The sequence below is a fragment of the Canis lupus genome, chromosome 28 (assembly GCF_011100685.1).
Source record: "Canis lupus familiaris isolate Mischka breed German Shepherd chromosome 28, alternate assembly UU_Cfam_GSD_1.0, whole genome shotgun sequence".
Classification (NCBI taxonomy): Eukaryota; Metazoa; Chordata; class Mammalia; order Carnivora; family Canidae; genus Canis; species Canis lupus.
Genome location: NC_049249.1, coordinates 13,870,122 through 13,896,436, shown reverse-complemented (window position 1 = coordinate 13,896,436; position 26,315 = coordinate 13,870,122). Strand labels below are relative to the sequence as shown.

At 57.6% G+C, this 26,315-nt stretch overlaps 3 protein-coding genes across 6 annotated transcripts in view; 2 read left to right on the top strand and 1 right to left on the bottom strand.

Annotated features, from left to right (window-relative positions):
* Positions 1 to 16,350, top strand: part of PDZD7 (PDZ domain containing 7) — an 18,645-nt gene extending 2,295 nt beyond the window's left edge. The window contains 17 exon segments of the mRNA XM_038578545.1: positions 2,561 to 2,701; positions 3,037 to 3,211; positions 3,752 to 3,928; positions 4,139 to 4,199; positions 4,201 to 4,287; positions 5,590 to 5,650; positions 6,036 to 6,443; positions 6,917 to 7,114; positions 8,653 to 8,703; positions 9,262 to 9,437; positions 12,758 to 12,849; positions 12,942 to 13,033; positions 13,175 to 13,246; positions 13,741 to 14,358; positions 14,672 to 14,772; positions 15,179 to 15,223; positions 15,710 to 16,350. Coding sequence (XP_038434473.1) covers positions 2,561 to 2,701; positions 3,037 to 3,211; positions 3,752 to 3,928; positions 4,139 to 4,199; positions 4,201 to 4,287; positions 5,590 to 5,650; positions 6,036 to 6,443; positions 6,917 to 7,114; positions 8,653 to 8,703; positions 9,262 to 9,437; positions 12,758 to 12,849; positions 12,942 to 13,033; positions 13,175 to 13,246; positions 13,741 to 14,358; positions 14,672 to 14,772; positions 15,179 to 15,223; positions 15,710 to 15,997 — 2,843 coding nt within the window. The 3' untranslated portion in view covers positions 15,998 to 16,350.
* LZTS2 (leucine zipper tumor suppressor 2) lies at positions 16,192 to 26,315 on the bottom strand. Of its 4 annotated transcripts, XM_038578556.1 has the most exons (7): positions 26,159 to 26,309; positions 25,418 to 25,729; positions 25,208 to 25,294; positions 20,451 to 20,900; positions 19,161 to 19,823; positions 18,369 to 18,626; positions 16,192 to 17,548 (listed from the first exon to the last, which is right to left on the bottom strand). In XM_038578556.1, the coding sequence occupies exons 4-7, from the start codon at positions 20,856 to 20,858 to the stop codon at positions 16,865 to 16,867; spliced, it is 2,013 nt and encodes a 670-aa protein (XP_038434484.1). In that variant the 5' UTR covers positions 20,859 to 20,900; positions 25,208 to 25,294; positions 25,418 to 25,729; positions 26,159 to 26,309; the 3' UTR covers positions 16,192 to 16,864. The 4 variants fall into 4 exon arrangements, with proteins under 4 accessions (XP_038434484.1, XP_038434486.1, XP_038434485.1 ...); XM_038578558.1 differs by having other exon boundaries at positions 19,176 to 19,823; positions 25,208 to 25,729; XM_038578557.1 differs by lacking the exons at positions 25,208 to 25,294; positions 25,418 to 25,729 and having other exon boundaries at positions 26,159 to 26,315.
* On the top strand, positions 23,020 to 24,111 carry LOC119866551 (proline-rich protein HaeIII subfamily 1-like). The gene has a single exon (XM_038579230.1). It carries the CDS (start codon positions 23,020 to 23,022, stop codon positions 24,109 to 24,111), a length of 1,092 nt encoding a protein of 363 aa, XP_038435158.1.

Sequence of the window (26,315 nt, the reverse complement as noted above, 5' to 3'; positions counted from 1 at the left end):
GGCTCCCAGGGTGGACTTTTCAGACCCTCTTCTCCCCTGTGACCCAGCTGGGCATCTCTGTTCCCCTACCCCAGCCATTGGGGCAGGGGTGGAACATGTTGCTCAGGGAGCAGGCTTTCCTGCACCAGTGGCCCAGCATGCTCACTCCCATCATCTATCATGCTGGGCCTCACCCCTAGGTGAGCAGCAGGGTACTGCTGAGAGTCACCACTGTCATTCAGGTCATGGAGCAGAAGTCCTCAGAGGAGCTAGGAGACATGGTAGGGGATAGGGAAGGCAATGGGGCATGGCCCTTTTAAGTCTCATTATATTAAAAGAACATATACTCCTCCTCACACACCCACATACACCATGCTCTGGCTATGATGTAACAGCTCTGTACACTCTCCCTCTAAAGACCCTCTTGCAGAAGTTCCAGGATTGCTCTCACCCCCTGCCTCACCCTAGAGCCCTGGTGCAGCTAGGAGAGCAGCATCTCCTAGCAATGGGGGGACTAAGGTCATGGCTTTAACCAGCCAGCCCCTATCCTGTCTGGGCTGGGAGCCTCTGAGCTCAGAATCTTACCCTCTGCCTGAGCATAAACATCTCCCCACTCATTGCATCCTGGAACCTCTCCCTTTTGTTACTATTTAGACCATTCCAGAGGCCTGAAGCTACTGATAAGGGAGACAACAGTGGGAAGGGAGAAACTGCTACCCACATCACCCCCATGCGTTCCCATCAGCTCCTCAAATTCAACTGATCCCAGAGAAAACACATTTTTTAATCCAAACCAGCCCTTTCTCCTCACTCTCCTTCATCCATTTATTCTTTTACTTATTCAAAAAATCCTTGGCAGATATCAAGTGCTGTGCAACATCCTGGAGATACACTAGCAGAAAAAGGATTACAAAATCCTTACCATGACAGTTTACTCTCTAGTGTAAATTACACTCTAGACAATAAATAATGAGAAAGGATGGTAAGAATCTCGGAAGTACTAGTTTGGATGGTACGATAGAGCAGTGGTTTGCAAACTTTGGAATATATCAGAATTGCCTGGGGAGCTTGTGAAAAGACAAGTTGCTGGGTCCCACACCCAGAGCTTCTTATTCAGTGTGTCTGCAGCAAAGCCCAAGAATACACATTTTTATATACTTTTTAGAAGATTTTAAGTAATCTCTATATGCAGTATGGGGCTCAAACTCACAACCGTGAAATCAAGAGTCATGTGCTCTACATCATCCCAGTGTCCTGGGATCAAGTCCCACATTGGGCTCCCTGCTCTGTGGGGAGCCTGCTTCTCCCTCTCTCTCTGCCTGTTGCTCCGCCTGCTTGTGAGCTTGCTCTCTCTCTGTCAAATAAATAAATAAAATCTTAAAAGAAAAAAAGAGTCACATGCTCTAATGATTGAGCCAGTCAGGTACCCCAAGAATACACATTTTTAAAAATGATTTTATTTATTTATTTGAGAAAGAGAGAGAGAGACTGCAGGGGGAGGAGCAGAGGGAGAGGGACAAGCAAACTCCATGCTGAGCTCAGAGCCTGACTCAGGGCTCAATCCCAAGATCCCAAGATCATGACCTGAGCCAAAATCAAGAGTTGGATGCTTAACCAACTGAGCCACTCAGGTGCCCCAAGAATACACGTTGTTTTTAAGGTTTTATTCATGAGAGACACACAGAGAGAAGCAGAGACACAGGCAGAGGAAGAAGCAGGCTCCCTGCAGGGAGCCCAATGTGAGACTCGATCCCAGGACTCTGGGATCACAACCTGAGCCGAAGGCAGCCGCTCAACCACTGAGCCATCCAGGTGCCCCTGTTCCCCTCAGAATCTGTGAGATAGAAGGGGCCTCAGAGATCCTTCCACAACATCCCAGACAGAGATTTATCAAGTGCCAGCTTGTATGCCTCCAAAGATGGGAAACTCATTATCTCTCCTGGGAAACTCATTCCGTTGTCTGATGGCTAAAGGTTTTACAAAGTTTCTCCCTACTAAGTTGGCTCCATCTAACTCCACTATGTGGGTTTGAATCTGCCCTCCAGATTACACAGACAAAAGCATCTAGTGCCTTTCTCAGAATAGCTCTTCAACTATGTGAATGAAGATAGAGCTAGCATACTCATTTCTGCTTATGATGAAGAGTCCAAACTTGCTCAACTCTGCCCCATAGAATGGAATCTTGAACCTCTTTTCTATCCATCTGACCCTCAGAGTGGCAAGGTTTTTAGGAATTTATCCTATCCCAGGCCTGTGGCATGAGAAGCTGAGTAAGCATTAGAAACACACACACACACACACACACACACACACACACACACACACACCCTCTATATAATAAGGAAGGTGAACAGTATGTTCTAGTCTGGAGTCCTGTCCTGCCTGTTCTCATGCTCTCTCTGACCCATACTTTCAAAATCACCAGCAGAGAACTCAAAAATTGGCTGCCCTTAGGCCTTAGGGCCTTAGGCATCTGTGCTTAGCCTTTGCAGCCCCCAAATTGGGAAACCCAGTAGTCCTCTGTGCACAGAATGGATGTGGGAGTCATGCCTATGTCTCCCCCCACCACCACCACACACAGCCAACAGTGATGAAAGTGACATCATCCATGCAGTCCGGGTGGAGAAGAGTCCAGCAGGCAGACTAGGTTTCAGTGTGCGGGGCGGCTCTGAGCATGGCCTTGGCATCTTCGTCAGCAAGGTGGAGGAAGGGAGCAGTGCAGGTGAGCAGGGCCCCCAGGAATGAGGTTCTGGCTTATGGTATGAGCCCCCACCTCCATGGGGTTCTGGAGTCCTGTTATCAGCAATGGCAGGAAAGGGTCCTCAGCTTTGGAGGGCCTGCTCCAATGGGGAAGTGGGGCCCCCTCCCAGGGTGGAGCAGGCTAATGGACAGGTCCCTCATCTAACAAGGAACACTCAGACCTCACTTGGGGATCCCCAATCTCATGGGAGAAGTTTTACCCTAGGGAGCCTTGTGTGGTGGGGGAAGCTTAGCTTCATCCTGGGGGGAACTTCTCCCAAGTGGCCAGTGCCAGCTGCCCGCCCTCCCTTGGCACAGAGCGGGCTGGCCTGTGCGTGGGGGACAAGATCACAGAAGTGAACGGGCTGAGCCTGGAGAGCACCACCATGGGCAGCGCTGTGAAAGTGCTGACAGGCAGCAGCCGCCTACACATGATGGTGAGGCGCATGGGCCGAGTGCCGGGCATCAAATTCTCCAAGGAGAAGACTACATGGTGAGAAGGCCCCAGCCCTGACCTTGCCCCATCCCAACCACCCTATCCACCCCATCCAGCCCATGGCTGAGGGTACAGGGCTCCGCATGAGATTTGGCTAGTATGGCTTCTGCTCTCCTGCCCCACACCCCCCACACCATGGGCACTGGAAACACAGGGATCCTTAGGCCCCACACTGGAATGAGACAAGGCCCTGTCTCTCCCCCTTGCCCTTCTCTCAACTCTACCCCAGATACCAGTGGCTGCTCCCACCGTGGCTGCTCCTGTGGGCCTAGGGATAGTAAAAGCACCATTCCCTCAGGGTTCTCGTGGGGATTCAAAATGGGTCCCAGCACAATGGAGCTGCTCCATAAAAAGAGGAGATTTGGGTGGTTTCCCAAATTTGTAAAGTCTACACCCCACTGAAGGTCTCAGGACTGGAGAGTCCCCCAAGGCAACCTCTCCTTTCCTGGGCAGTTGTCGAGGATGCTGAGAGGAGAGGGGAGGTGGGTGGTGGTGGATGGGGGGGTTCTGACTGAGGGCTCCTTGCTGTCTTCCCAGGGTGGACGTGGTGAATCGGCGGCTGGTAGTGGAGAAGTGCAGCTCGACACCATCTGACAGTGGCTCAGAGGATGGCATGCGGCGCATTGTCCACCTATACACCACGTCAGACGATTTCTGTCTGGGCTTCAACATCCGCGGGGGCAAGGAGTTTGGCCTGGGCATCTATGTGTCCAAGTGAGGGCTGGGGCGGGCCGTGCAATGGGGACAGGTCATGTCCCCTACATGTCCGAAGGCCAGGGGCAGGGTCTGGGGAGGGATGGGGGGCTCCAGGAGGAGGGTCAAGGAGTTCCACCAGGGCATCCCCATATCTAAGTGAAGAGTCTGGTCTAGAGTAAGGGAGGGCAGGCCAGGTGGCCTATCAGATCGCCTCCTGTCTGACCCCAGAGTGGATCATGGTGGGCTGGCCGAGGAGAATGGCATCAAAGTGGGGGACCAGGTCCTGGCAGGCCAACGGTGTCAGGTTCGACGACATCAGCCACAGCCAGGCCGTGGAGGTGCTGAAGGGCCAAACGCACATCATGTTGACTATCAAGGTGGGCAGGACTGTGGGTGTCAGGGAGATGCCAGACTATAGGAAAGACTTCCCAGATCTCTCTAGTACTTAATGTCCATTGCCCTATAATTTGTATAAAATTTCCACAGCCATTTGAGAGAGCAGGCCTTGAGCTCATCCCTATTTTACGGAAGAAGAAACTGAGGCTCAGAGAGGCAGAGTAACTCGGGAAGCAGAGTCACTCAGCGGGCCAGTAGAGGGCCTGCTTCCAGTCCTGCTCCCCAGGCACCTAGGGCAGCACCCCTTTCTGTGAGTGGTGGGGGTCCAGGCTTGAAAGGAGAAAATGCAGAGGGGGGTGGGTGGTGGCAGCCATGGCTTTGGGTAGGACCTGGGCACAGGGCAAGGACTGCTGGGCCAAGGCCAGGGATCAGATTTCAAGGGAGGCACCTGCATTTATTATTCATGCGGGTCTCACACTTGCCTGGAGATCGGGTCCTTCTCACTCCAGCTGCAGAGGAGGTGATGGCCCCTGCTCAGCTCTCCTTCTCTTTCCAAGCCTTCACCCAGCACACCCTTCAGGGCCTCCTCTGCTGTCTCCCCAAGTCTCCTCCTTTGATTTCCCCTCCCACAGTCCTCCCCACATTCTGTTTCTCTCTTTCCTTCATCTCATGTGCTCCCAAACACTCCTCATTTCTCCCACTCGGCCCTTCATCATTCATATATTCAACATTTTTGAGTATGTACTATGTGGTGGCCACTATGCCAGGTACTGCAGCTGCAACGGTGAACAAGACAGACAAGGTCTCTGCTGGGGGGTGGGGCGGAGGAGTGTGGTACGGTGGAGGATGGGGGGAGACAGACTAGGTGTGTGCTGCTGACAAATGCTGTAGGAATTAATGGACAGATAGGAGGGGTAATTCCGGAAGGCCCTTTGAGTCAGGGGGTCAGGGCAGGTCTCTCTGGGGAGGTGACACCTGAAGAGGGAGAAGGAGCTAGCCAGAAGATGAGTGGAAGGAAGAGAATCCAGGCATAAGGAACAGCAAGTGCAAGGCCCTGAGGTATAGAGGCATGTTCAGAAATCAAGTGGCCCATTTTGTCTCGATCATGATGAACTTGGAAAGAGATGGGGATGAAAAGTTTACTCCTGTCCCATCACTCTCCCTTCTCACCCACTCTCCCTTCTCATCCTCCACCCTCCGCTCCTTACCTACTCCGCCTTCTCACCTACTCTCCTCACCCAACCCCTTCTCACCCACCCCCTTCTCACCCTCCCCTCCTTCTCACCCACCCTCCTTCTCACCTACTCCCCCATGCCCTCCTGTGCCCACCACGCTCTTCCCAGGAGACTGGCCGGTACCCCGCCTACAAAGAGATGGTTTCTGAGTACTGTTGGCTGGACCGATGTAAGTGGCTCAGGCCCCTGAGTTGGAGGGAAAGGGCTGAGGCCTAAGGGTGGGTTGGAGTCTCTGAGGAATAACTGGGCAGGAGAAGCAAGACCTGCTTGGGACTTCCACACGGCCCAGAGCCATTCCCGGGCTCCCCTCTGAGAAGTGGCAGGTTGAGTTCTAGGCTCCCCTGGGCTCTGAAGAAGTGACTTGCCCTGGGTCTCTCAACAAGTCAGTGGCAGGACTGCTGAGCAGCCAGTTCCCCAGAGCCTGCACTACTAGCCTGGGCTGCCACCCGACACCCCCCTTCCCCTTGCCAGCCCAAGCCTGTCCGCAACCGTGGCAGGGCCCTGAAGCCCACGGCCTGCCCCTGAGATGGCCCTGCCTTCTCCACTGCCCGCAGTGAGCCACGGGGTGCTGCAGCAGCTGTCCCCAGCCTCAGAGAGCAGCTCCAGCGTCTCCTCCTATGCCTCCAGCGCCCCCTACAGCTCGGTTGAGGGCTCGGGCTCTCTGCCCTCCGACCGCCTGGATGTGGGCCTTGGGCCTGAGGAGCCCGGTTGTCGGGGGCTGGGCTGGGGCAGGGCGGACACCGCCATGCAGACTGAGCCTGATGTGGGGAGCCGCGTGGAGACCTGGTGCAGCGTGAGGCCCACCGTCATCCTCAGGGACACGGCCATCCGCTCCGACGGACCCCGGCCCACCCGCCGCCTCAATTCTGCGCTCTCCGAGTCCCCAAAGACTGCTCTGCTGCTGGCCCTGAGCCGACCCCGGCCTCCCATCACGAGATCCCAGAGCCACCTGACCTTGTGGGGTACGTAAGCTCCCAGTCCAATCCCTGCCTCATGCCCAGTCCTGGGCTCCCCACCTCCCTTTGCTCTAGGACTTGACTCAGCCTCAGTTCCACCCCAGAATACACTCATACTCGGCTCTGGGCCCTGTTTTAAACTGGCCCCAAGTCCCAAACCCACCCTCAAATCCAATCCCAGCTCCTGTCAGCTATGGGTCCCAAAGCAGCCCTCATCCATCCCTGCCACCTTACACAAACATGCACATAGACACACATGTCCCAGCCCTCTTGGAGTGTCCTGGCAGAGCTGGAGCTGGGCCGAGAGAGGTGGAAAGTTGGGGGAAGCAAGCCCACCTATCTCCATCCCCACCTCCCTACAAGGTTGTCAGGCCCGTCTGCCCCCAGTCCCTCCTCTCCATCCCTCTTCACACCCCTGGCCCTGGGCCTTCCCTTCTGCCCACCACTCCAGCCTCCGGGGTGCTCCCTCCTGCCTGCAGAGGAGAAGAAGCAGCGGAAGAAGGAGAAGTTGGGATCCTCTGGGGAAAAGGGGGCCCTACAGCGCTCCAAGACGCTGATGAACCTCTTCTTCAAGGGAGGGCGGCAGGGGCGGCTGACAGGGGATGCTCCGGGAGAGGCCTGGACGCTGGACGCTGGCAGTCTGGCCAAGCCCCGCCCTCACCTAGACCTGGAGAAAGGTAAGCCCTGGGCAGATGAGATAGAAAGGAGGTTCAGCCCACTTTGGCATCCAGCAGCTTTGTGTTTAAATCCCACACTGCCTATGCTTAGCTGGGAGTAACCCCTTGCCCCCATAAGCCTGTTTTCTCATAAGCAAAGTGAGAGTAACAACCTATATCTTTAGAAATAGTGAGGAATAGATGAATGGGCGTATGTAAATCACTTAAGGACATTGGCATACAGAAGGTACTCAGAAAATGTAGTAGTCATTGTTAAACTGTCTCATCTCCCCACTTTACAGAAAGGAAAACTGATAGAGCTATAACCTAACTAGGGATTTGAAGGGCTTGGGTCAGATCTCTATGCTCCTGGTGTTAGGACACTTCTCTCTGGGAATATTTGGCTTCACTTCTCCTGGCCCACAGGCCCCGCCCAGTTCTAGAACCATCCTTGAGCCAGGCCATTTCTAGATCAGGGTTCAAGCAGAAGGGCCAGGACAGGCTTCACTTAGGTCAGGGGCCTCCAGGGACCCTCAGAGAGGCCTCTCATCTCTTAAGTGAGGCTCTGAGACTGGACCAAATGTGGATGAGTTAAGACTCTCGGGGTTGCATGTGGCAGAAACCCAACTCCAATTAGGTTTAAAAAGCACTCCTTGGCTCAGCTACTGATTTAAGTGGGTCTGAAAGGTTTAAACAATCTCATCAGACATCTGCCCCCTTTATCTTTGGTTCCATTTTCTTCTAGGTTGGCTTTATTATCATGCAGCTTTGGCCCACTCCAAGGTCAGATGGCCACTGTCGCTTAGCAACCCAGGGGCAGGGGTGCTTCTTAGAGTTCCAGCTAAAGTCCTAGGCTCTTGTTGGCCCAGCTGGCATCACATGCCCAACAGATGGCTGTGCTTTCATGGGCCAGCCTGGGACATGTGCCCACCCCAGAGTACATGCACTGAGAATGGAGGTCCCCAGGTGAAACCGAGGTGCTGTTTGCAGAGGGAGAGTGGATGTTAGCTGGCAAAAACAACCAGAGGATGAGCAGCTAGACTCTGCCCCTTCTGGGGGCCTCAAGCGAGAGTCCCCTGGAAGAGACAATCTCTTCAGATTAAGCTGGACCAGCTCCACTTCCTCAACCCATCTCTTTTTCCACAGCCCCCACGGCCCTGCTCTCACCTGATTCTCCTCCTATCCCTCTGGCCACTCCTCTCTCTCCTTCAAAGGTTCCTCTTTTTTGTTCTGTCCCCTGAAGGTAGGTGCTCCCCCAAGCTTCTTCCTTGGGGATCTTCCCTCCATACATTTGCTTCTGAATGAATCTCCACAAGCAGAACTCAGACTGCACCCTCTCTTGACCCAAAACCTTCCCTAACTCCCCACTATCTAGGAATGAGGGCCCTAGTTGAGCGTGGCCCCCAAGACCTACACAGCCTAGCCTCTTGCCTCCTGATTCCACCTCCTTCCAGCCTGGCCTCTTCATTCCACCCAATGATCCAGCCATCCCTGAGCCCTCCAAGCCCCATGTTCAGATTGGGAGTCAGAGCTCACAGCTGAGCTTTTCTTCTTCATAGCAGGAGCAGTGGGGCCTGTACAGAAGTTTGTCACCTGGAGACTGAGACGAGGTAATTCATGCATCCCTTTACCGAGGCCTGGTTGACAGTAGAGCTGCAGATGGGGTGCATGTTGGGGGCAGCTAAGGGGCTTTGGGGTCATGCATGGGGGATTGGGTGCATACTGGGGGCAGCTGAAAGAATTGGACCAAGCTTACCTGGAAAGACAGGGCTGCAGAGAGATATTGGGGTACACTTTTGAGGACTGGGGAATTTAATGGGACTCCCAAAGGCAGATGTTGGGGAGGTAAGGGAACCCATGCCAGAACTCCACTGAGTACTATAACAGTGAATGTTTGGGGTGCCGGGTGCACTAGACTAGGACACCATGAGGGAATAAAGTAGTATAGGAATCTGTGTTTGGGGCTGAAGAATCTGGATTGGAGCTCTCTTCTTGGGCAGAGTGCTGGAGGACACCGTGCTGGGGAGGTTCTGGGCTAGGCTGGGATTTTGCCGGTGGCATCTAGGCCACTTGGCTGACATGTTCTGTGGTCTGACCCCAGTGAGAGAAGCCCCCACCTCCCCTGATAGCTCCTGGCTCCATCATACATCTTTGCTCCTTCCCTGTAGAGCAGGAGAAGTGTCGGGCCCTGCTCTCTGCCAGATCTGGGAGCCCCTCCCGCCAGCTGCCTGAGGTGGATGAGCAGGTGCAAGCCTGGGAGAGCCGAAGGCCCCTTATTCAGGACCTGGCCCGACGATTGCTGACTGACGACGAGGTTCTGGCGGTCACCCGCCACTGCTCCCGGGTGAGCTTCCAGCCTGCCCCTGACTCCAGCACATGGTCACCCCATCCTACCCAGCCCCTCATTTGTTTAGGCCACTGTCATTGGTCAGTACCTGCGCTCGATTCCAAGAGGCCAGTGGTCAGTAAAAGCAAAAATCACTCCTGTCACACACACACACACACACACACTGAGCTCACAGACAGGAAGTGAAGCTACAATAACTAGAACCTAAACACCCAAGTGACAAATCATGTGAAGTACTACGAAAGAAAAGAATGTGAGAAAATAATCCGAAAGGTACAAATTAGGTGGTATGGTCTAGGAGGGCCTCCTTGAGGAGGTTATATCTCAGCTAAGGAGAGAAGGAGTGGACAGGTGATGAGTGGGGGTCTGTGAGTCTCTGCAATCCCTGCCTTCGTTGTCCGCTAAAACCCAGGCTTCTCCCTGACCTGACCCCTTGTCTCCTTCTGCACCTGGGTCAGCCGGCCTCATGGCAGGCCCCCTCCTCTGTTATCCCTTGTCACCCCCACACACCCCAGTTCTCCCTCAACATCTGCACTGTTGTTCTGTTCCCTTCTACTTCAAACAAGAAGTAGGGCTCCAGGACGGGGGTGCAAGTTAGATGTGAAGAAGTCCTTGTGACCTGAATGCTGGGGAGGCTGCGGGAGGCACAGGTCATCCCTTCCCAGGGGATCAGAAGGCCCTCCACTGTCCTCCTGCCTCCAAGCCCCCAGGTTTCCTGTGCTGGACTCCCCATGAGGTGCCAGCATCAGTGACGTGTGAGCTTGTGCACAAGGACAAGCTGAGGGCTTCCAGGAAGTAGTTTGTGAATCCCCCCCCACTCCCACAGCCTGGTCAGGGTGGGGCTCTTGTTGTCTGTGTGATGTGTACGTGTGTGTGTGGAGTACCTACGTGTGTATCAACTTAACTGTGTGACCCTTCTATGTGTGAGGTGTGTGTCTAGCTAAGGCATGTATGTATCACCTGGATACTGAGGCACAGTAATTCTTGCGTTCCTTCACTGAGGCCTGGTGGGCAGCAGGGCTGCAGATGGGGTGTATGTTGGGGGCAGCTAAGAGCCTTTGGGCTACACTCTTCATCGTGCTCAACTCTCCAAGTAGGGTCCAGAGCACCAGCCTCTGTGAACTTGCAAATCTGGGATCTGGCCATTAGGTGGTGCACTGTGTCCGTTTCTTTGTTCCACTCCTTTTGCATTATTCCTCTGTTCCTCCCGCCCTGTCCCCGAGCCAGGACCACCTCTCACTACACCCCTCAAAGCACCTACATACCGCCCAAACCTGACCCACACCTCACCCACACCAAGAGGCCAGACTGGTGTGGAGCTCTGGCCGGAATGATCAGTAAATCTCCCCCGTGATTCAGATGTGCAGCCTCAAACTCCTGGCCTCCCTTCTCCCTCCTCCCCTGGGCTCTCATCATCATCTCACCAGACCAGGCTCTCTCATCATCATCTCACCAGACCAAGCCACCTCTCAGATAACTTTACACTCCCCAAGCCCCCTCACAACCTCTTATCTTTGGCGGAAGCGAGTATAAGTTTTTTATGCTCATACTCAAGGGCTTCCCTGATTTGACTCCCCAACCACTAACGTCCTCTGTCCCATGGTCACCACATCACCCTATCGTCATCTTCTGCTGGTCATGGCCTAGGGTTATGTGGGTAATGGACTTCACAGCTCTAGGCACCACTCACACAGTAGTCCCAACCCATGTAGCCTACGTGGAGCTCCTTCTTTTTTTTTTTTAAGATTTTAATTATTTATTCATGAGAGACACACACACAGAGAGGCAGAGACACAGGCAGAGGGAGAAGCAGGCTCCACGCAGGGAGCCCGATGTGGGACTCCATCCCAGGACTCCGGGATCACGCCCTGACCCAGAGGCAGACGCTCAACTGCTGAGCCACCCAGGCACCCCATGGAGGCCCTTCTTGTACCCCACAGTCAAGCTGAACTTCTGTCTATCCATTATTCCACCTCACCCTCGGAGCAGCTTCCTCCCAATGTTCCTGAGGTTCTCTGCATTTATCCTTAAGAGTAAAAGTAAATGAAACAAACCAAAAGGGGCCAGGGTAAATGCCACTGCCTCCAAGAAGCCACCTCCAGTCTTCGCACCCTCCTCTGAGACCCCTTCTGCCCCATCACCAGTGGTTCGTTTCTTTGCAGGGGGGCAAAGCCACTCATGCCAGGCTCCCTCCCACTGGGGCACATGACTCATTCTGCCCCTCGTTTCCCACTAGACTGACTTCTGAAGGATCCAGAACAGGGTCTTTGTCATTGTGCCCCCACTGCCCAGTATAGGGTGTAGCATTTAGTAGGTGCTAAATGCAAGTTTGTGGACTTGAAATGTGGACAATTGTGACTGATTCTGTGCGGTTATATGTATCTCTCTCCAGAACAAAGGGGGTGTATTTTTGACAAGGGTATATGTGGGTCCCTGTAACTTTGTGTGTGGTTTAGGGCCACATAGTTTATATTTTATTTCCGGGTATTTATGAATATCTCACTCTGACCACCAGGGCTTGCGGTGTCTCTGTGTCTATCTATTCCTGTCTCCGATCCTCCGTGGGTCTCCCTGAATTAGTACGTGTCTCCCTTTCACCACCAGGGGGCGGTGTGCTGCCCATAAAGGGTGGCTCCAAGTGTGCAGTTTACCAGTTTTTCTGCGTTGGTGGGGTGTGGCGGGTGGCGTGCGGGCAGTGCCAGGCAGAAGGGCCTCCACCTCCCACCCCCGGGTACTGACTGGAGAGGCTTTCTGTAGAGCCACCCTTTCCCCAAGGTCCCCATTCCAGCCACGAACAAAGCCTAATTGGTAGGTCTCTGAGGGCACCTCTGCTGGGCGGGCCAGGCCCGCAGCCCAGTGTTTGGCTCCCAGTCCTTCTTTCTGCTTGGGAGGTGGGGGCGGGGAGGAGAGTCCGCTCCCTGCGCATCCTTTTCCGGCACCAGCGCAGGCAGGAGCCAGACTTCTCAGGTTCCAGTGCCTCTTCACACTTCCTTATCCCAGTGGCCTAGGGCAAAGTCCTTCCAATTTGAGCCTCAGTTTCCTCATCTGTAAAACAAGAAAAATCAACGTCACCTCTCAGGGTTGCTGAACGCGAGACCATAGGTAAAAGGCTTACAAAAGTGCGGGTTCCAGAGCTGCTGCTGCTGCTGCTGCTGTTGTAGGTCTGGTACTACAATTGCAGGCTTCCTCCTCGTCACCAACTTCAGCCCATCCCGGGACAGCCTGGGGATGGGGAGGAGCTTTCCTAACTGTGGGGAACCCCACACATGCCCCAGCAGCACCCCCAGCTGTCTGACCTGGGGTGCCTCTCTCTGCAGTACGTGCATGAGGGCGGCGTGGAGGACCTGGTGAGGCCCCTGCTGGCCATTCTGGACAGGCCCGCGAAGCTGCTGCTCCTGAGGGACATCAGGTGGGGTGGAGGTTGTGGGGAACACTTGGGGGGGGACAGAAAAGGGACCTCTGATAACTCCCTGTATGTATTGTCACCTGGCCCTCCCACAGGAGTGTGGTGGCCTCCACGGACCTCGGCCGCTTTGATAGCATGGTGATGCCCGTGGAGCTGGAGGCTTTTGAGGCCCTCAAGGGCCAGGCAGGTCAGTGGCTGGGGGTGGGGATGGGAATAGGGTCTCCCAGTGGAGGGGGTGCAGAGATGACCTCCAGCTGTGTCTGTCAGGGAGCGCTCCCCACTCAGCCCACAGGGGCCCTGCCTCTGATGGGATCTCCTCTCCCAACAGTGCGGCCTCCTGCCTTGCGACCAGCCCGGCAGGACACACCACCCAAGCGTCACCTGGTCACACCTGTGCCTGGTCAGTCAGAGTCTGGGAGCCTGGGGAGGGGGCACACTGTAGGGGTCCTGGGGAGAATGGGCCTTCTGTCCCTGCCCCCCCCCACGTAGGGTGTTGTGGCCCTGGGTGAGGGACTCTGCCTGGGTTTGAGGGTACTAATACTTTAAAGCTTTCTATTGCAATATGTGTCTTAGAAAAACTATGACTTGCACACCAGACTGGTAATTTCTCACAGATTATTGCATAGACTAGATTTAAAAAGTGAGTGGGTTTAAAACCAATTATTAAGTAAATAATGGTACAGGTGGTGAGTAGATGCGATAAGCATGGCCCCAGTGGACAAGGGATTTCCTTCAGGGAACCAGACAATCTTCTGAAGCCACAAGATTGAAGAGCCTGAGCAAGTGCAAACTTGGGTTTCCTGGGCCCAAACCAATGAAGGCAAGGACTGGAGCCTGGCAAGGTGGTCTGGGCTGGTGAGGAGGGGCAGCCTGACCTTGGCCCTCTTCCCCCAGACAGTCGTGGAGGTTTCTACCTGCTGCCTGTGAACGGCTTCTCAGAGGAGGAAGAGGATGGGAAACTGAGGGAGCGGCTGGGGGGCCTCCAGCTCTCCCTGGGTGCCTCTGCTCCCCACCACGCTCATAAAGGGATACCCCCTCTCCAAGACGTGCCAGTAGATGCCTTCACCCCACACCGAAGCACCTGCACCCCCCGTCCCCAGCCACCCCCTGTCGCTACCCGGCCCCCAAGGCCTAACTGGCTGCTGACAGAACCCCTGACCCCAGAGGACCCTCGGCAGAGCCAGGGCCAGGGCCAGGGCCCTGCCCAGAGCCGCAGCCGCAGCCACAGCCGCAGCCGCAGTCGTAGCCGGGGCCGGGGCAAGTCCCCAGGACGCAGGCACTCCCCATCCCCAGCACCTGTCCCCACCCCGAGCACAGCCAGTGGGCGCTACCACAAGCCTCGGAAGGCCAGGCCCCCTCTGCCACGACCTGTGGCAGGACAGGTGGCCAAGGCGGGAGGCCATCAAGGCCCTTCTGAGAACGTAACTGGCGGGACAGCCAGGAAGGTAGCCGAGAAGGCCCCTGGCGGGGAGCTGAGGACAGTCACACTGTCCAAGATGAAACAGTCCTTGGGTGAGTCCAGGTGGGATTGGGCCTGGTGGGTGGGACTCTTGGGTTTGGGTGAGTTTCCTGGGCTTGGGTTTGGGGCACAACTAGGGGGTCTGGGCTGAGGAAAAGATTTGGATATGGGGGTATATTTGGGAGGTTCTAGATTAGGAGGTGGGGGAACTAGAGGATTTTTGGAGTCGAAGACTGAGTAGTAACAGAATTTGGGGATTTGGGAGAAGTTGGGGCCTGGACTTGGTGTTGGGGTCCTGGGTTTCTTCAGGGAGCTTTGGCTTGAGGCGTGTGACTGCATGCTCATCCAGTGCTTCTCTCTCACTAGGCATCAGCATTTCTGGGGGCATTGAGTCCAAGGTGCAGCCCATGGTGAAGATAGAAAAGATCTTCCCTGGGGGGGCTGCCTTCCTCAGTGGGGCCCTGCAGGTGGGTGAAGAGCACCCAAGCCCACTCCTGAGGCCCAGAGCTGAATTCTGGCGGGGGTGGGGCTGGAACAAGCTCATCTTCCAGCCAGACAGGTTTAGACCAGGTCATGGGAGGAGGCTGGGGTGCAGAGGGGTCAGGCCTGCAAGATGAACAAGCCTATGGAGAAATCTGTCCCCTCACTCCAGCCTGGGCCTGAGGGTGGCTCATCCTGTTCCACCCCTAGCCCCAAAGGACAAAGGGCCATTGTCCATGCTTCACCCTGCCCCCAACAGCTCCAGGCACAAAAGTCCCATTGTCCATCCCCTCCACCCAGATGAAGAGGAGTGTCCTAACTGGTGGAGGTGAGAGGTTGGGTGGTGGGATGACTCGAGAACAGAGGGCTGTGATTTTCCCACCCCCATCCTAGGCTGGCTTCGAGCTTGTGGCAGTGGATGGAGAGAGCCTGGAGCAGGTGACCCACCAGCGAGCAGTAGATACCATCCGCCGAGCTTACCGTAACAAGGCTCGGGAGCCCATGGAGCTTGTAGTCAGGGTCCCTGGGACCAGCCCACTACCCTTATCCCCTGACTTGCCAGCCCTCACCGATCAGTGCCTTCCTGCTGACCATTCCCCTGCCCGCTGACCCCTCCCACTGCCTCCCAGAACCTTCCATTAATTGCTCTGCCCACCAACACCAAGATCCCTCCCACTGATGCCAGGCTCCTCTATCAAACTGCCAGCCCCATCCCTTCTTCAGCTCTCCAGACTCCTGATACTAACCCGACTCTCCCCATCCATGCTGTGACTCTTCCCACTGACTTCAGATCCTCTCACTGACTCCTTAGGATCCTCCTGCTATCTTCCAGACCTTACCTGCTAACCTCCTTGGGACTCAGGAACCTCTCACTGTTTCTTGACTTGCCTCTTCTCAAAGCTCCCCACTTTTTTCCGTCTCCAGCTATCACTGAGGCTCCGTCCTTTCCAGATAAACTTGATGTCAAGGACAAGGTGCTACTGGATAGCTTGTGTCACCTGCTCACTGCCCCCCACCTCCCAGGGCAGGGAGACGTTGGAAGAAAGCCAAGGTCTGGAGCCTGGGATTGGTGGACACTTTCTCATGTCCCCTATAGTGCCCCTAAGCACTGAGGGACATGGGCTCTCAGATAGGGCCTTGAGGGGTCACTGTATCCATCCCCCAGCCCCAAGCAACGTTCTGTGCAAGGAACAGGATGGAAGTCTTTTCTAGTTTCTCAAACCCTGAGACAATTTCATGTCATGGTCCACTAGGACCTCACACTTTCTACTGGATTTATCCTTCCCCCATCACTCTTTATCTCCCCATGACCTCTATGAGGGATAAGGGAATATCCAGGGAATATGAGGAGTTAAGGATAGGGAAGGTCAAAGCAGTTCCCATAGTCTTTACCTAGCACACTCATCTTTTTTTAAAAACAAAAAAATTTTTTAATTTTTTTCCTTTGGGTTTGTACAAGAAATTTACAGTGTGGAAAAATATACAAGTGAAAATGAGGCCATAAACCTGGGTGTGGGGAGGGGCCACTTGGTCACAAACACAAATAAACAAGACAATTTTGAGTTCTTCCTTTGGTCTGACTACAGCCCCCTCACTCCAGGAGAGAGGCTGCAGAGCTGGAGCCTGGGGATCAGACCCCAGTCCCAGCCCTGTCCCCCGACACGGGCAGGGTGGGGGCAGGCACATCTGAAGCAGCTGGCGCAGTCTGGGTCTCTCTGGCTTTGGGGTAGGGAAGAGTGTGGAAATGAGGGAGATGAGGGAGCCCCCTCCTCTTCCCAGCCCCCTGGCATCCGGGGAGTAATGCTGTTGGCAGACTGGCAATGGCAGTAGAAGTGGGGGTGAAATGGGTCAAGTGAGTAGGAGCCTCAGCGTGACAGTGAAACGGGGACCTTCAAGGAGTTTGATCTCGCCCATCCGGGTCACAGGGCAGCTCCAAGTTCTTGGCAGAGGCCCAGAGGCCTGGAACCCAGGGGACAAGCAGCTCTGGGGCTCTCAGACTTTGGGGACCTCAGCAGACCTGAGGCTCCTGCCCCCACTCCCCTGCAGTAGACCTCCCTCAGATCTGGGAGGCCAAGGGCCCTAGATTTCCGTGGCGGTGATCTCCTCCAGGCAGATGCAGGGGGAAGGCTCGGCCAGGCCCAGGTCAGCAAGCTCCCGGGCCTCCAGCTCCAGGCTGAGCTGCTGTAGCTCCTGCTCCAGCTGCCGGTTGCGCCGGTACATCTGGATGTAGTTGTGCTGCAGCTGCTTCTGGTAGCGGATCACCTGCTCCTTCTCCGCCTGCCAGGCCAGCCGCTCCCCCTCGAAGCTGTCCCGCTGCTCCTCACCCCGCCGCCGCTCTCGCTGCAGCTCTGCCCGCAGCCGCTCCACCTGGGCCCGCAGGCTGCCCCCGACCCCAGCGGCAGCCCGCTGCACCTTGGCCTCATCGCTCTCTGCCAGGAGGAAGGGATCAGCGGTGGCAGGGGGCACGTGAGGTTCCCGGAGCCCGGCCGCCTCGGTGTCCAGCTGGCCGGCTTTCTCTCGGAGCCGCTCGGCCTCCTGGCGGTGCCGCTGCAGCTCCTGGGAACAGGCCTCCAGCTCCAGCTCCCGAGCCCGGGCCGCCTCCTGCAGGCCCCGAGCCCGGCCCTCGCTGACCCGTAGTGCAGCTCGGGCCTCTCGCAGTGCCACCCGCAGGGCCACCAGCTCGCTGCCCTTCTGCACCAGCTCTGCCTGGGATTCCTTCAGCTGCTGCTTCAGCAGGGAGATCTCACCTGACTTCTGGCACACCTAGGGATGGGAGGGGATCAGGAAGGATGGTGAGAAGGGTTCTCCTAGAGGGTCAGGCCCTGAGACCACAAAGGGTATTTGGGGAAAGGCTGTTTGATCATGATACCCATGACGTGGATGGAGACACTGAGACAAGCCTAGTGACATGCCCAAGGTTATATGGCTGATAAGTGGCTGAAGCAAAATACAGACCCAAAGCAGGTGATTTTAAACCATCACAGAGTACTGCAGAGCCCTGGGGACAGGCCAGTGGCAGGTTTTGCAGGACTGGGAGCAATTGAGGGCAGTGCCCACATTTCCCCTGAGACACACCACAGCGTTTTGGTTAAAAGTGCAGACATTGCAGCCACACAGCCTGGGTTCAAATCTCAGCTCTGCCACCGACTAGCTATAATGGTGGGCTCTAGCCTTTCTGGGCCCGGTTCCTCATCTCAAGAAATGGGGCTGTGAACAACAGCCACCACATAGGGCTGTTCTGAGGATCAAAGATCCACTCTAAGTAACAGCTAAAAAGTGCCCGGTGCCTAGCAGGCTCAACATTCTGACTTATTGGTCGGGGGGGTGGAGGGGTTGGCAGTGGATGGGAATGCCACCGGCTCCATGAACACTTGACTCGACCAGTGAGGAAACCTCAAATGGTGGCACAAGGAGATCCTTGCCCAGAAAGGAAGGTCTGAGGGGGACCTTCATCTCACCAAGGTGGATGAGGATGAGGAGGGCCTCTGGGAGTAGCAGGCTGAGGGTAGAGGAAGGCTGGACCCCTGTGCCCGGGGCTTATCCCAATTAGGCCCTGCTCCCTGCCCCTCCTGGCCTGGCCCACCTCCCACTTGGTCTCCTCGAGCCGAGGCCCAAGCTCCCGCTGCTCCCGCTCAAAGGTGGCACAGCGCCGCTCCAGCTGCTCCCGCTCCTGCAGCAGCTGCGCGAAGTCGTCCTGCAGCTGCCGCTTCTCCTGCTGCAGCTGGAACACCTGCAGCTGGAGCAGCTGTTGGGCCCGCTGTGCCCGCTGCGCCTGGGTGAAGCCGTCGTCCCGCAGTGCCTCACGCTCCCGAGGCCAGGGCCGCTGCCGCTCCTCGTACGCCTGGGGACAGAAGGTGGACCTGGGTGCCTCGAGCGAGGCTCTCCCCTCCCCGCCGCCCATGGCTCCCTGGTCACCGACTGCTCTGGTGGCCTGTGGCTGGGTTCGGGGACGGGAGACTCCATTCAACCCTGAGGCTAATTACAGTAGGTCTAGTCACAACCACTGCTAGGATCCTAGAAACAACTTTAAGAGCAAGCACTTCTGTAGGAATTCCTAGGTGCCAGGCGTCATTCTAAGCACTTCAAAGCTTTTACCTTACTTAATCCTAAGAACCCTAGGAGGCCAGAAATCTCCCCATCTACAGCTGAGCAAAGCGAGGCTCGGTACTGTGAGGTGTCTTGCTCGAGTCTGAAAGATGGTACACGGTGGTGCTGGCTCAGACCCCTCACCGCCCTGCAGGTGAAGCCAGACAGCCGGGTCTGGGCCTGCCCACCTGCCCCCCCGCACCCCACAGCACACAGGGAGATGCTCCTTGGGCTCCCAGCTCCGGTGGATGTCCTGCCACGCCACCCCCGTCATCGCTGCTGACCACACCTGGCACACCGTCACCTCACTCTCGTCCAGACTGTCCCGCAGCTGCTGCAGCTCTGCCTCACGGTCGTGGAGCTTTCCTTCCAGGACACAGTGCAGCAGGGCCTCATCCGAAGGGGGGGGAGGGGGCGGAGGAGGGGGTGGGGAGCGCTCCCCACAGGAGCTGCTGTCAGGGGAGGCCCGGGCACCACTGCCCAAGAGCCCCCCAGCCATACGGCCTCCCAGGGAGCCTGTGCTCTTGCTGGAGGAAGATCGGCCACTGTCCGAGTGGGAGGGCCCAGTAGGGGCCCCTCGGGCTGGCCCGGGCAGTGCCCCCCGCCCAGGGCCATGGGAGGGCAGGTGCCCGCCTGGGGAGTGGGTGGCTGGCTCTGCACCCCCGGTGCTGTAGGTGGGCAGGCTGGACAGTGAGTTTCGGCCGGAGTCAGACAGTGTCCCCGACGGGCAGCCGCTGGCCCAGCCACTCAGTGCCAGGGGTTTGTCAGCAGCCGAGGAGGAGGAGGAAGAAGAGGACGAGGCAGGGCCCCCAAACAGCTGTGTTAGGCTGCCCTGGCTCCCAGACAGTCCGGCGGCCCGAGGACCCAGGAAGCTAGGTAGGGATGGTGCCCCTCGAGGTTTGGGTAGCACTGGCTTGAAGGCTGTTGGGCGGATCAGGATTTTCTCCATGTTCTGAAATGAGGTGCCATGTGACACTGGGGATGAGCTGCCCAATCTTTCAAAGCCCTTATCATATTCCCTGCCCTCCCATCTGGGGTCCCCAATCCCCACACATTAATAATAATTGCTACCACTGGCTGAGGGCCTCCTGATGTCCTTTATATCAAGCTATTTAAAAGGTTCGTCTCTAATCATTACAACACCCATACGAGCAAAATATATGTCCATATTACAAATGAACAAATGGAGGCTCAGAAAAGTTAAAGGCCTCGTTCAGCCAGACACATAGCTGTTGTACAGTTAAAGGAATCTGAGCAGCTAACATTTATTGAGCACATGTTGTACGACAGGCCCTAGGCTAAACACTGATATACATTATGTGATGGAATGTGCACGAAATCATAGGAAAGCTGCCCTGGTGCCTCCATATTACAGACACAGAAACTCTGGCTCAGAAAGGTTATGTGACTTCCTTGAGGTCATGCAGCTAGAATGAGGCAGAGGTCAGATTAAAAGCCAGGTCTGGTGGTCTGGTGAATCTGGAGCTCAAATTCTCTCCTCTGAATCGGCCCCCAAATTCCAGCTTCTTCAGGGGGGTCCTGATTCCACCCAGGCCCCAAAGGAAGGGCTGGTCCTCACCTTCTCCAGCTTTCCAGAGACAGGGATGAGCTTGGGCGGGGGGCCGCGGAGATGGGCATTGCGTGCCCGCTGTTCTCGGGCATCCTCGATGTCACTGCTTGGACTGGGCGGGGACTCTGTCCGGAAGTCTTCATTGATGTAGGTGAAGCTGGTGCTGGGCACGGCCTTCCTCGGGGGCACAGCTGGGCACAGCGGCTCCTGTGCCTCATAGCCACCCCGCAGCAGGCCATCCTGCTGGCGGAAGAAGGTGGGCCCAGGGGGGCCATGGTGGCGGGGAGGAGCTGGCCCCCCAGGGCAGGGCCGGCCTGAGATGAGGCTGCTCACGCTGCCCATGGCTGGAGCTTGTGGGGCAGTGGTGGCCTCAGGAGCGGGCTCCAGTGGCACTGGCAGAGTCTGCACAATGGCCATGGTGACAGAGGCTCAGGCCTGGCCAAGGGCCTCCAGGGGAACCTGTGAGCAGGGTAATGGTGTCAGAGTTCCCTCCCTATACAAGTCCCGAGTCCCTCTCCTGAGCCCTTGTCCCTGGTCAAACAGCCTCCTGACATCAGTACAAGCCTTGATGTCCCTCATGCTCCTCCCCCAAGCACTGGCAGGAAACTCCATTCTTTCTGGGATCCAGATCACTGCCCAACTCCAGTCTGGACAGGGCTAAAGACTGACCCTTCTGAGCAAGGACACCGAGGGGACGGGAGGCCTGGTGGTTATGCATGGCCCTTGGCAGCGGGGGCCCAGGCCCCAGCCCAAACTCACATCCCTCACAGAAGCCAGGACCCAAGTTTAGGAGGGAGATCTCTACCAGCTCCCAACACAGGTTCCTGGTCCCCTGGGACAGGTGGCCTCATTAGAGGGCAGCTGGGGCTGAGGCGACCTCAGGGACAGTCAGCAACTCAGACGGTAATTAGGGAATAAACACCCAGTCCAGGCAGTGCCAAGCCTCCCGCACCTGGGCCTCAGTTTCTCCCAGACGGAGAGGCGGCAGGGTGGAGCTGGCCAAGCAAGAAACCCAGAGCTTTTAGGGAGCCCACAGGTGCCCTCTGGGGTCTCCTGCCTTCCAGAGGTAGGATGCAGGCTCCTGCTCGCTTCCATGACAACTCCTAGCCTCACCACACCCAATCGGTCTGGCCTAAAGGAGCCTGCACAGGCCTGCTGCCAACCTCTGGTTCTGCAAAACCATCCGGCTTTAGACATTCTTCAGAGTAACCCTGAGGGGATGAAGATGGAAGCCCCACCGTCACCTCTGGCAGCTGCTTTCAGATCTCACTTCCCTGGAGCCCAGGGAAGAGGGCCCCACCTCCCTGGGCTCTGCTCCTTCCTGGAAGGGGACAGCGAGTCTCCACCCGGAACTCCCTCCCCCGGTGCGAAGACCCGGATTCAGGCATCTGCTGAAGTCATCATGCAGAGCCGGGGCCAAGAAGTGGACATAGAATCGTGTAGGAATGGGAGTTTGTGTTTGTACTTATTTGTATGTGTGAGACTGCACAGGCGCATGGAAGTGAGGACTTTGAGTGTAAATGATTATGTATGAAAACATCAGGGATGAGTATGTGTGAGTATATGTGTGTTGGTACAGTTGTATCAGTATTCCTACTTTTCCTATATGTGCATTAATATGTAATAAAAGAGTATGTGTGTGCATCGAGATCCCTTAGGAAATATGTAAACACAATAATTGCATCGTAATGTGTGAATGTGTGGTGTATGAGCGCAACTGAGACTATCTTTGGATAGATGTGCTCAAATAGACATAGGTCTATATGTAAACTCACTTATCTCTTACATGAGCGTAGGAACAAGGAAGTGAGTGTGCACAAGTGTGTACAGAGGAGTGTGTGTGAACAGAGCATGTGTGAGAGTGGGTGGGAGCCTGGGTGGCAAGCAGGGCCAACTGGGTGAGCAGGAGCCTGGTTCTTGTCACTTACTGGAGTGCGGGGAAAGGAGAGACACATTATCTGACTCCTTTGCCTGTCCCCCTTTACTCTCACTTGGATTCCACCAGGCCCACCCTCCACCTCCCCACTCAAGTCAAAGGACCCTGAAACCAGGAAGGCGTCCAGACTGAGGGTTGAGGAGCTGGGGGGGTGGGAGCTGGGGGTGAACAGAGCCCACCCACCAAATGCCAGCCTTGAGCTAAGCAGATGGCACATCCCCTCTGCTGCCCTCTTCCACACCACTCCAGGGCATGGAGAAAGCTGGGGGGAAGGGGCTTCCTGGGGGCAGTGGAGGCTGGCACCTCTGCATTTGCCCACTTCAGTGAGCACCAAGAAAGTGAGAAGTAAGGGGAGGAGACAGACACTCAGAGAAAGACAGGGACCCAAAAGACCAGAGACAAAGGCTCAGAGAGGCCCTGGGGTCAGGCAGACAAGGAGGCAGGCTGACCCAGGGACTGGGTCCCTGAATCCCACGGAGCCAGGGGCCCCTAAACCCACAAGAGAGATAAATACTGGGCCCTGAGAGCCAGACACACAGGGAGCCAGAGCCAGGCCTCTGGAAAGGCAGGCCCAGCCGGCCAGGCTCCAAGAGCGGGAGCCTGAGAGAGAAGGAGGGGCAAGTGGAGGCTCCATTTTGAGAAATGCGCTGTGGCTCTGGGAAAGGGAACCCCTGGCCCTCCCCAGCACCCCCCGAGTGGTCACGGGGGCCCAGCACACACACGCACTCCCCCTTGGTGGGCCCGGGGGCAGCTGGGGGCAGCTGGGCGCTGGGTGCTGCTGGGGCCCGCGCAGGTCTGGCCAAGCTGAACTCCCACAGACCTGTTTTGGGGGGTGAAGAGTTGGGGAAAGTCTCCCCCACCAAACTCCAAGGACCAGTCAGGCGGGATCAAGTCCGGGATGACGAGTTCCCATTCCCCCAGGAAGCCGGGACCCCCAACGCCCCCTCCGGGCCTCCCCCCTCTCCCCGCTCCTCCGCCTCCCCACCGGCCCTCCGCCGCGCCGAAGTTGGGGGCGCCCCCGGGTCGCCTCCCAGCCCTGGCCCCCCCTCACCTCCGCCGCGCCGCTCCATGCTCGGCCCGGGCCGCCCCCAGCGCTCCACAGGCGCGCCGCCCGGCTCCGGCCCGCGCGCGGCCACTCGGAGGCGCCCGGCCCGGCCCGGCCCGGCCCCGCCTCCGCGGCGCCCCCGGCCCGACCGGCCCCCGTCCGGCCCGAGTGGGCGGCGCAGCGCGGGGGAGGGGTCCGAGGGGCGTCCCCGCCCCGGCGCGGACACGCGCAGCACCCCGCGTCACGCGGGGCCGCGCCGCGGGCCTCGGGACCCCCCACGCCCGGTGGGCTCGGGGACTCGGCGGCGGCGGCGGGTCACCCTCCACCCCTACCCGGGCCCCGGGGCCAGCGGCAGCTGGTCATTGTTCCAGCACAAAGGGCCCGGCGCCACGGCGGCCGCCCTTCCCCCTCCGCTCCTCCGGTCGAAGCCTCCCCCGCAAGACACACTCCGGCTTCGGAGTCCCGAGCGGGGCGCGGAGGGCCGGCCCCCCCACCCGCCCCGGCCGCCGGGCCCCTGCTCCCCAGGGCCGGGTCGCGGACCCGGGCTCGGGCCGTGCCTGCCCCACCCCCAGCGGTGGAGGGAGGCAGATTCGGATTTGCGGAGGCGGCGCCACCAGGCGGCGCGTTCGCAGGATACACCGCCACCCCAGCAACTTTGGGGGCCCCTACCGGACTGCCCAGCACTGTAGCCTGCCCCCCGCGAGCCCAGGCCTGCCTCGCGCGCGGCCGTCTGCTCCCCAACCTTCCCTGAGAATCATTTGCTAAGAGAGGTCACTGCTGGGAGAGAGGCAGCCCCTGGCCCCCTGACAATCACTGGGGTGAGGCGGTCCAAACCTACAGTCAGAACCTACACCAGTCCCACAGCTGACAACATCCCTCGGTCTTCTCAGGGTCACAGAGAGTCTCACCCTCTCGCAAACAACACAATCTTCCTAACACCCACACGACTTTTCCCACATTCGGTCCCACGCAGCCACAATCACAGTCTCCTCCATCACGTGATTCCAGGTTCCTTCCTTCCATAATCTTTCAGGCCAACTTACACACAGACACACTGGGTGTCACACACCTTGTGCACAATCTTTCACAAGGACTCAGAGTCCTTCCTACCGAGTCACAATCTTAAATGGGCTTCCTCTCCTAAACATCTTTAACACATTGGTGGTCTCATTCAGTCAGACAACTTACACATACCCATGGTGTTTCACGAGCATTTTTTACCACAAAGACTTTTTTCCCCCCTGAGGGGTCTCTGGTCAGGTCAGCTGATGCCCACACCCCCAGCCAAGGACAGGCCTCCCACCCCCTACTTGCATCCCCACCCCCAAGGCCAAGGCCTGCCAGAGCTCCTCTGCCCCAGGAAGGAGCATCCCCCCCTTCCAGGCCACAGCCCTGGCCAGCTCTCAGCTCTATTTTTAGCTCTATGGAAAGGGTTGTTTTTCTTTCTTTTTCCCTGGAAAGGGAGGCATAGCCCAACCACCCTCAGGCTCACCCCAGACCCTGAGCCACATAAGAATAGACTGAGCCCCCCTCCCCAGTAGAGACCCCCTCCTCTGGCCTTGCCCTGATCCCAGCCTCTTGGGGCACCAGGAGCCTCCTCCCCTTTCTGGCAGCCAGCCCGGAAGCTCAGGCAGCAGCTGGGCTCAGCGTGTGTGTAGGGGTGGAGGGTGGGGCAGAGAGGGAGGCGAGGGCCGCTGCCCACTCCCTCATTCCCTGGGGGAGGGGGCTCATCCTCCCTTCTAGGGGAGGGGGATAGGCCCACTCCCGTACTTCGAGGACATTTACCTTTATGCATTCTCTGGGAAAGGAGGACTCCCACTCTCGCACGAGTGGGTTTTCGGCTCCTACAGTTGAAGGGAGGAGCTCCCAGTTCTGCAAGGAGGGGTGGTGGTAGGAAAGGGACCCACCGGCTCTCAGGCAGCTGCTCCCCAGACTGGAGGTATGGGGCCGGAGCTGCCGTATACTGCCACCCGAAATAGCGCCCTCCTCCGATACCTTCCGGGATGAGGGCCCCACGAACGTGTTCGTTCGGGTGAAGGAAGGCAAGGAGCCCAGGTAACCCCACCGAGCCCAAGAGTCTCCAGGCCTGCGCTACCCGGACTCCAGGGGGCGTTGTGCTCCCATTTCAGGGGGAAGGCTTAACATTTCTTGAGGCGGAGAATGGAATACGGCCCGACAGGAGACCTCGGAGACTCGCCCAGGGTTGGGGAGGGAGGTCCTCGCCCTGATGCGGGGGCGAGGGAAGCACAGCCCACTCGTCTGCGAAGCGATCACGTGCTCGGCGCCTGTTTACGTCTTAGTCTTCACCTGTGGGCGGCCAGGAAGCAGGAACCTCCGGAGGTGTCCCACCCGGCCCGCCCCCGTCGGCGGTCACCGGGCAGCCCCTTCTCCCACCCCTGCCAAGTACGGGACAGCAGAGCACCCTGTCAGCTGGGGCTCCGTGCGGGCCAGTGGCGCCGCTCCAGGGACTGCAAGGGTAACCCACTGGGCGCGTCCTCTCCTGAGTGCACGTGTGTCCTATGTGCGTGGGTCTCGGCGCGCGCGCGTGTGCACCCACTGGCGTGAGTTTCCGTGTCGGTTCCCTGTTCAGGCTCCTCGCCTGCGGGCCCCCCGGACCCCAGTGTGGGACCCTCTCCTCACTCCACCCCCTAGCTTCCCCAGACCGGGAAAGTTCGCTCCCGACCCGGCATGTGCGGGAGGCCGGAGTGCCCACACCTCCGCGGCCCCACCACTCACCCAGGCCACCTGCGCCGCCGCTGCCGCTGCCGCTGCCGCTCCCGCCCAGCTCCTGCCCGAGCGCCGGCACCTCTCCGCCGCAGATCTGCCGGCTCCCAGCCAGCTCCGGGCTCCGGACTCCCGGCGCCCGCCGGGCCCGGCCTGGTGGAACGGGGCG

What these genes read in the sequence shown, in the direction of transcription:
- LZTS2 (XM_038578557.1), bottom strand. Translation starts at nt 20,858, where the DNA reads ATGGCCATTGTGCAGACTCTGCCAGTGCCACTGGAGCCCGCTCCTGAG. An exon ending in TCTCTGGAAAGCTGGAGAAG is followed by an intron (nt 19,824 to 20,450) that starts GTGAGGACCAGC and finishes ACCTCATTTCAG; the next exon opens with AACATGGAGAAAATCCTGAT. An exon ending in GTGAGGTGACGGTGTGCCAG is followed by an intron (nt 18,627 to 19,160) that starts GTGTGGTCAGCA and finishes TTCTGTCCCCAG; the next exon opens with GCGTACGAGGAGCGGCAGCG.
- LOC119866551 (XM_038579230.1), top strand. Translation starts at nt 23,020, where the DNA reads ATGCGCTGTGGCTCTGGGAAAGGGAACCCCTGGCCCTCCCCAGCACCC.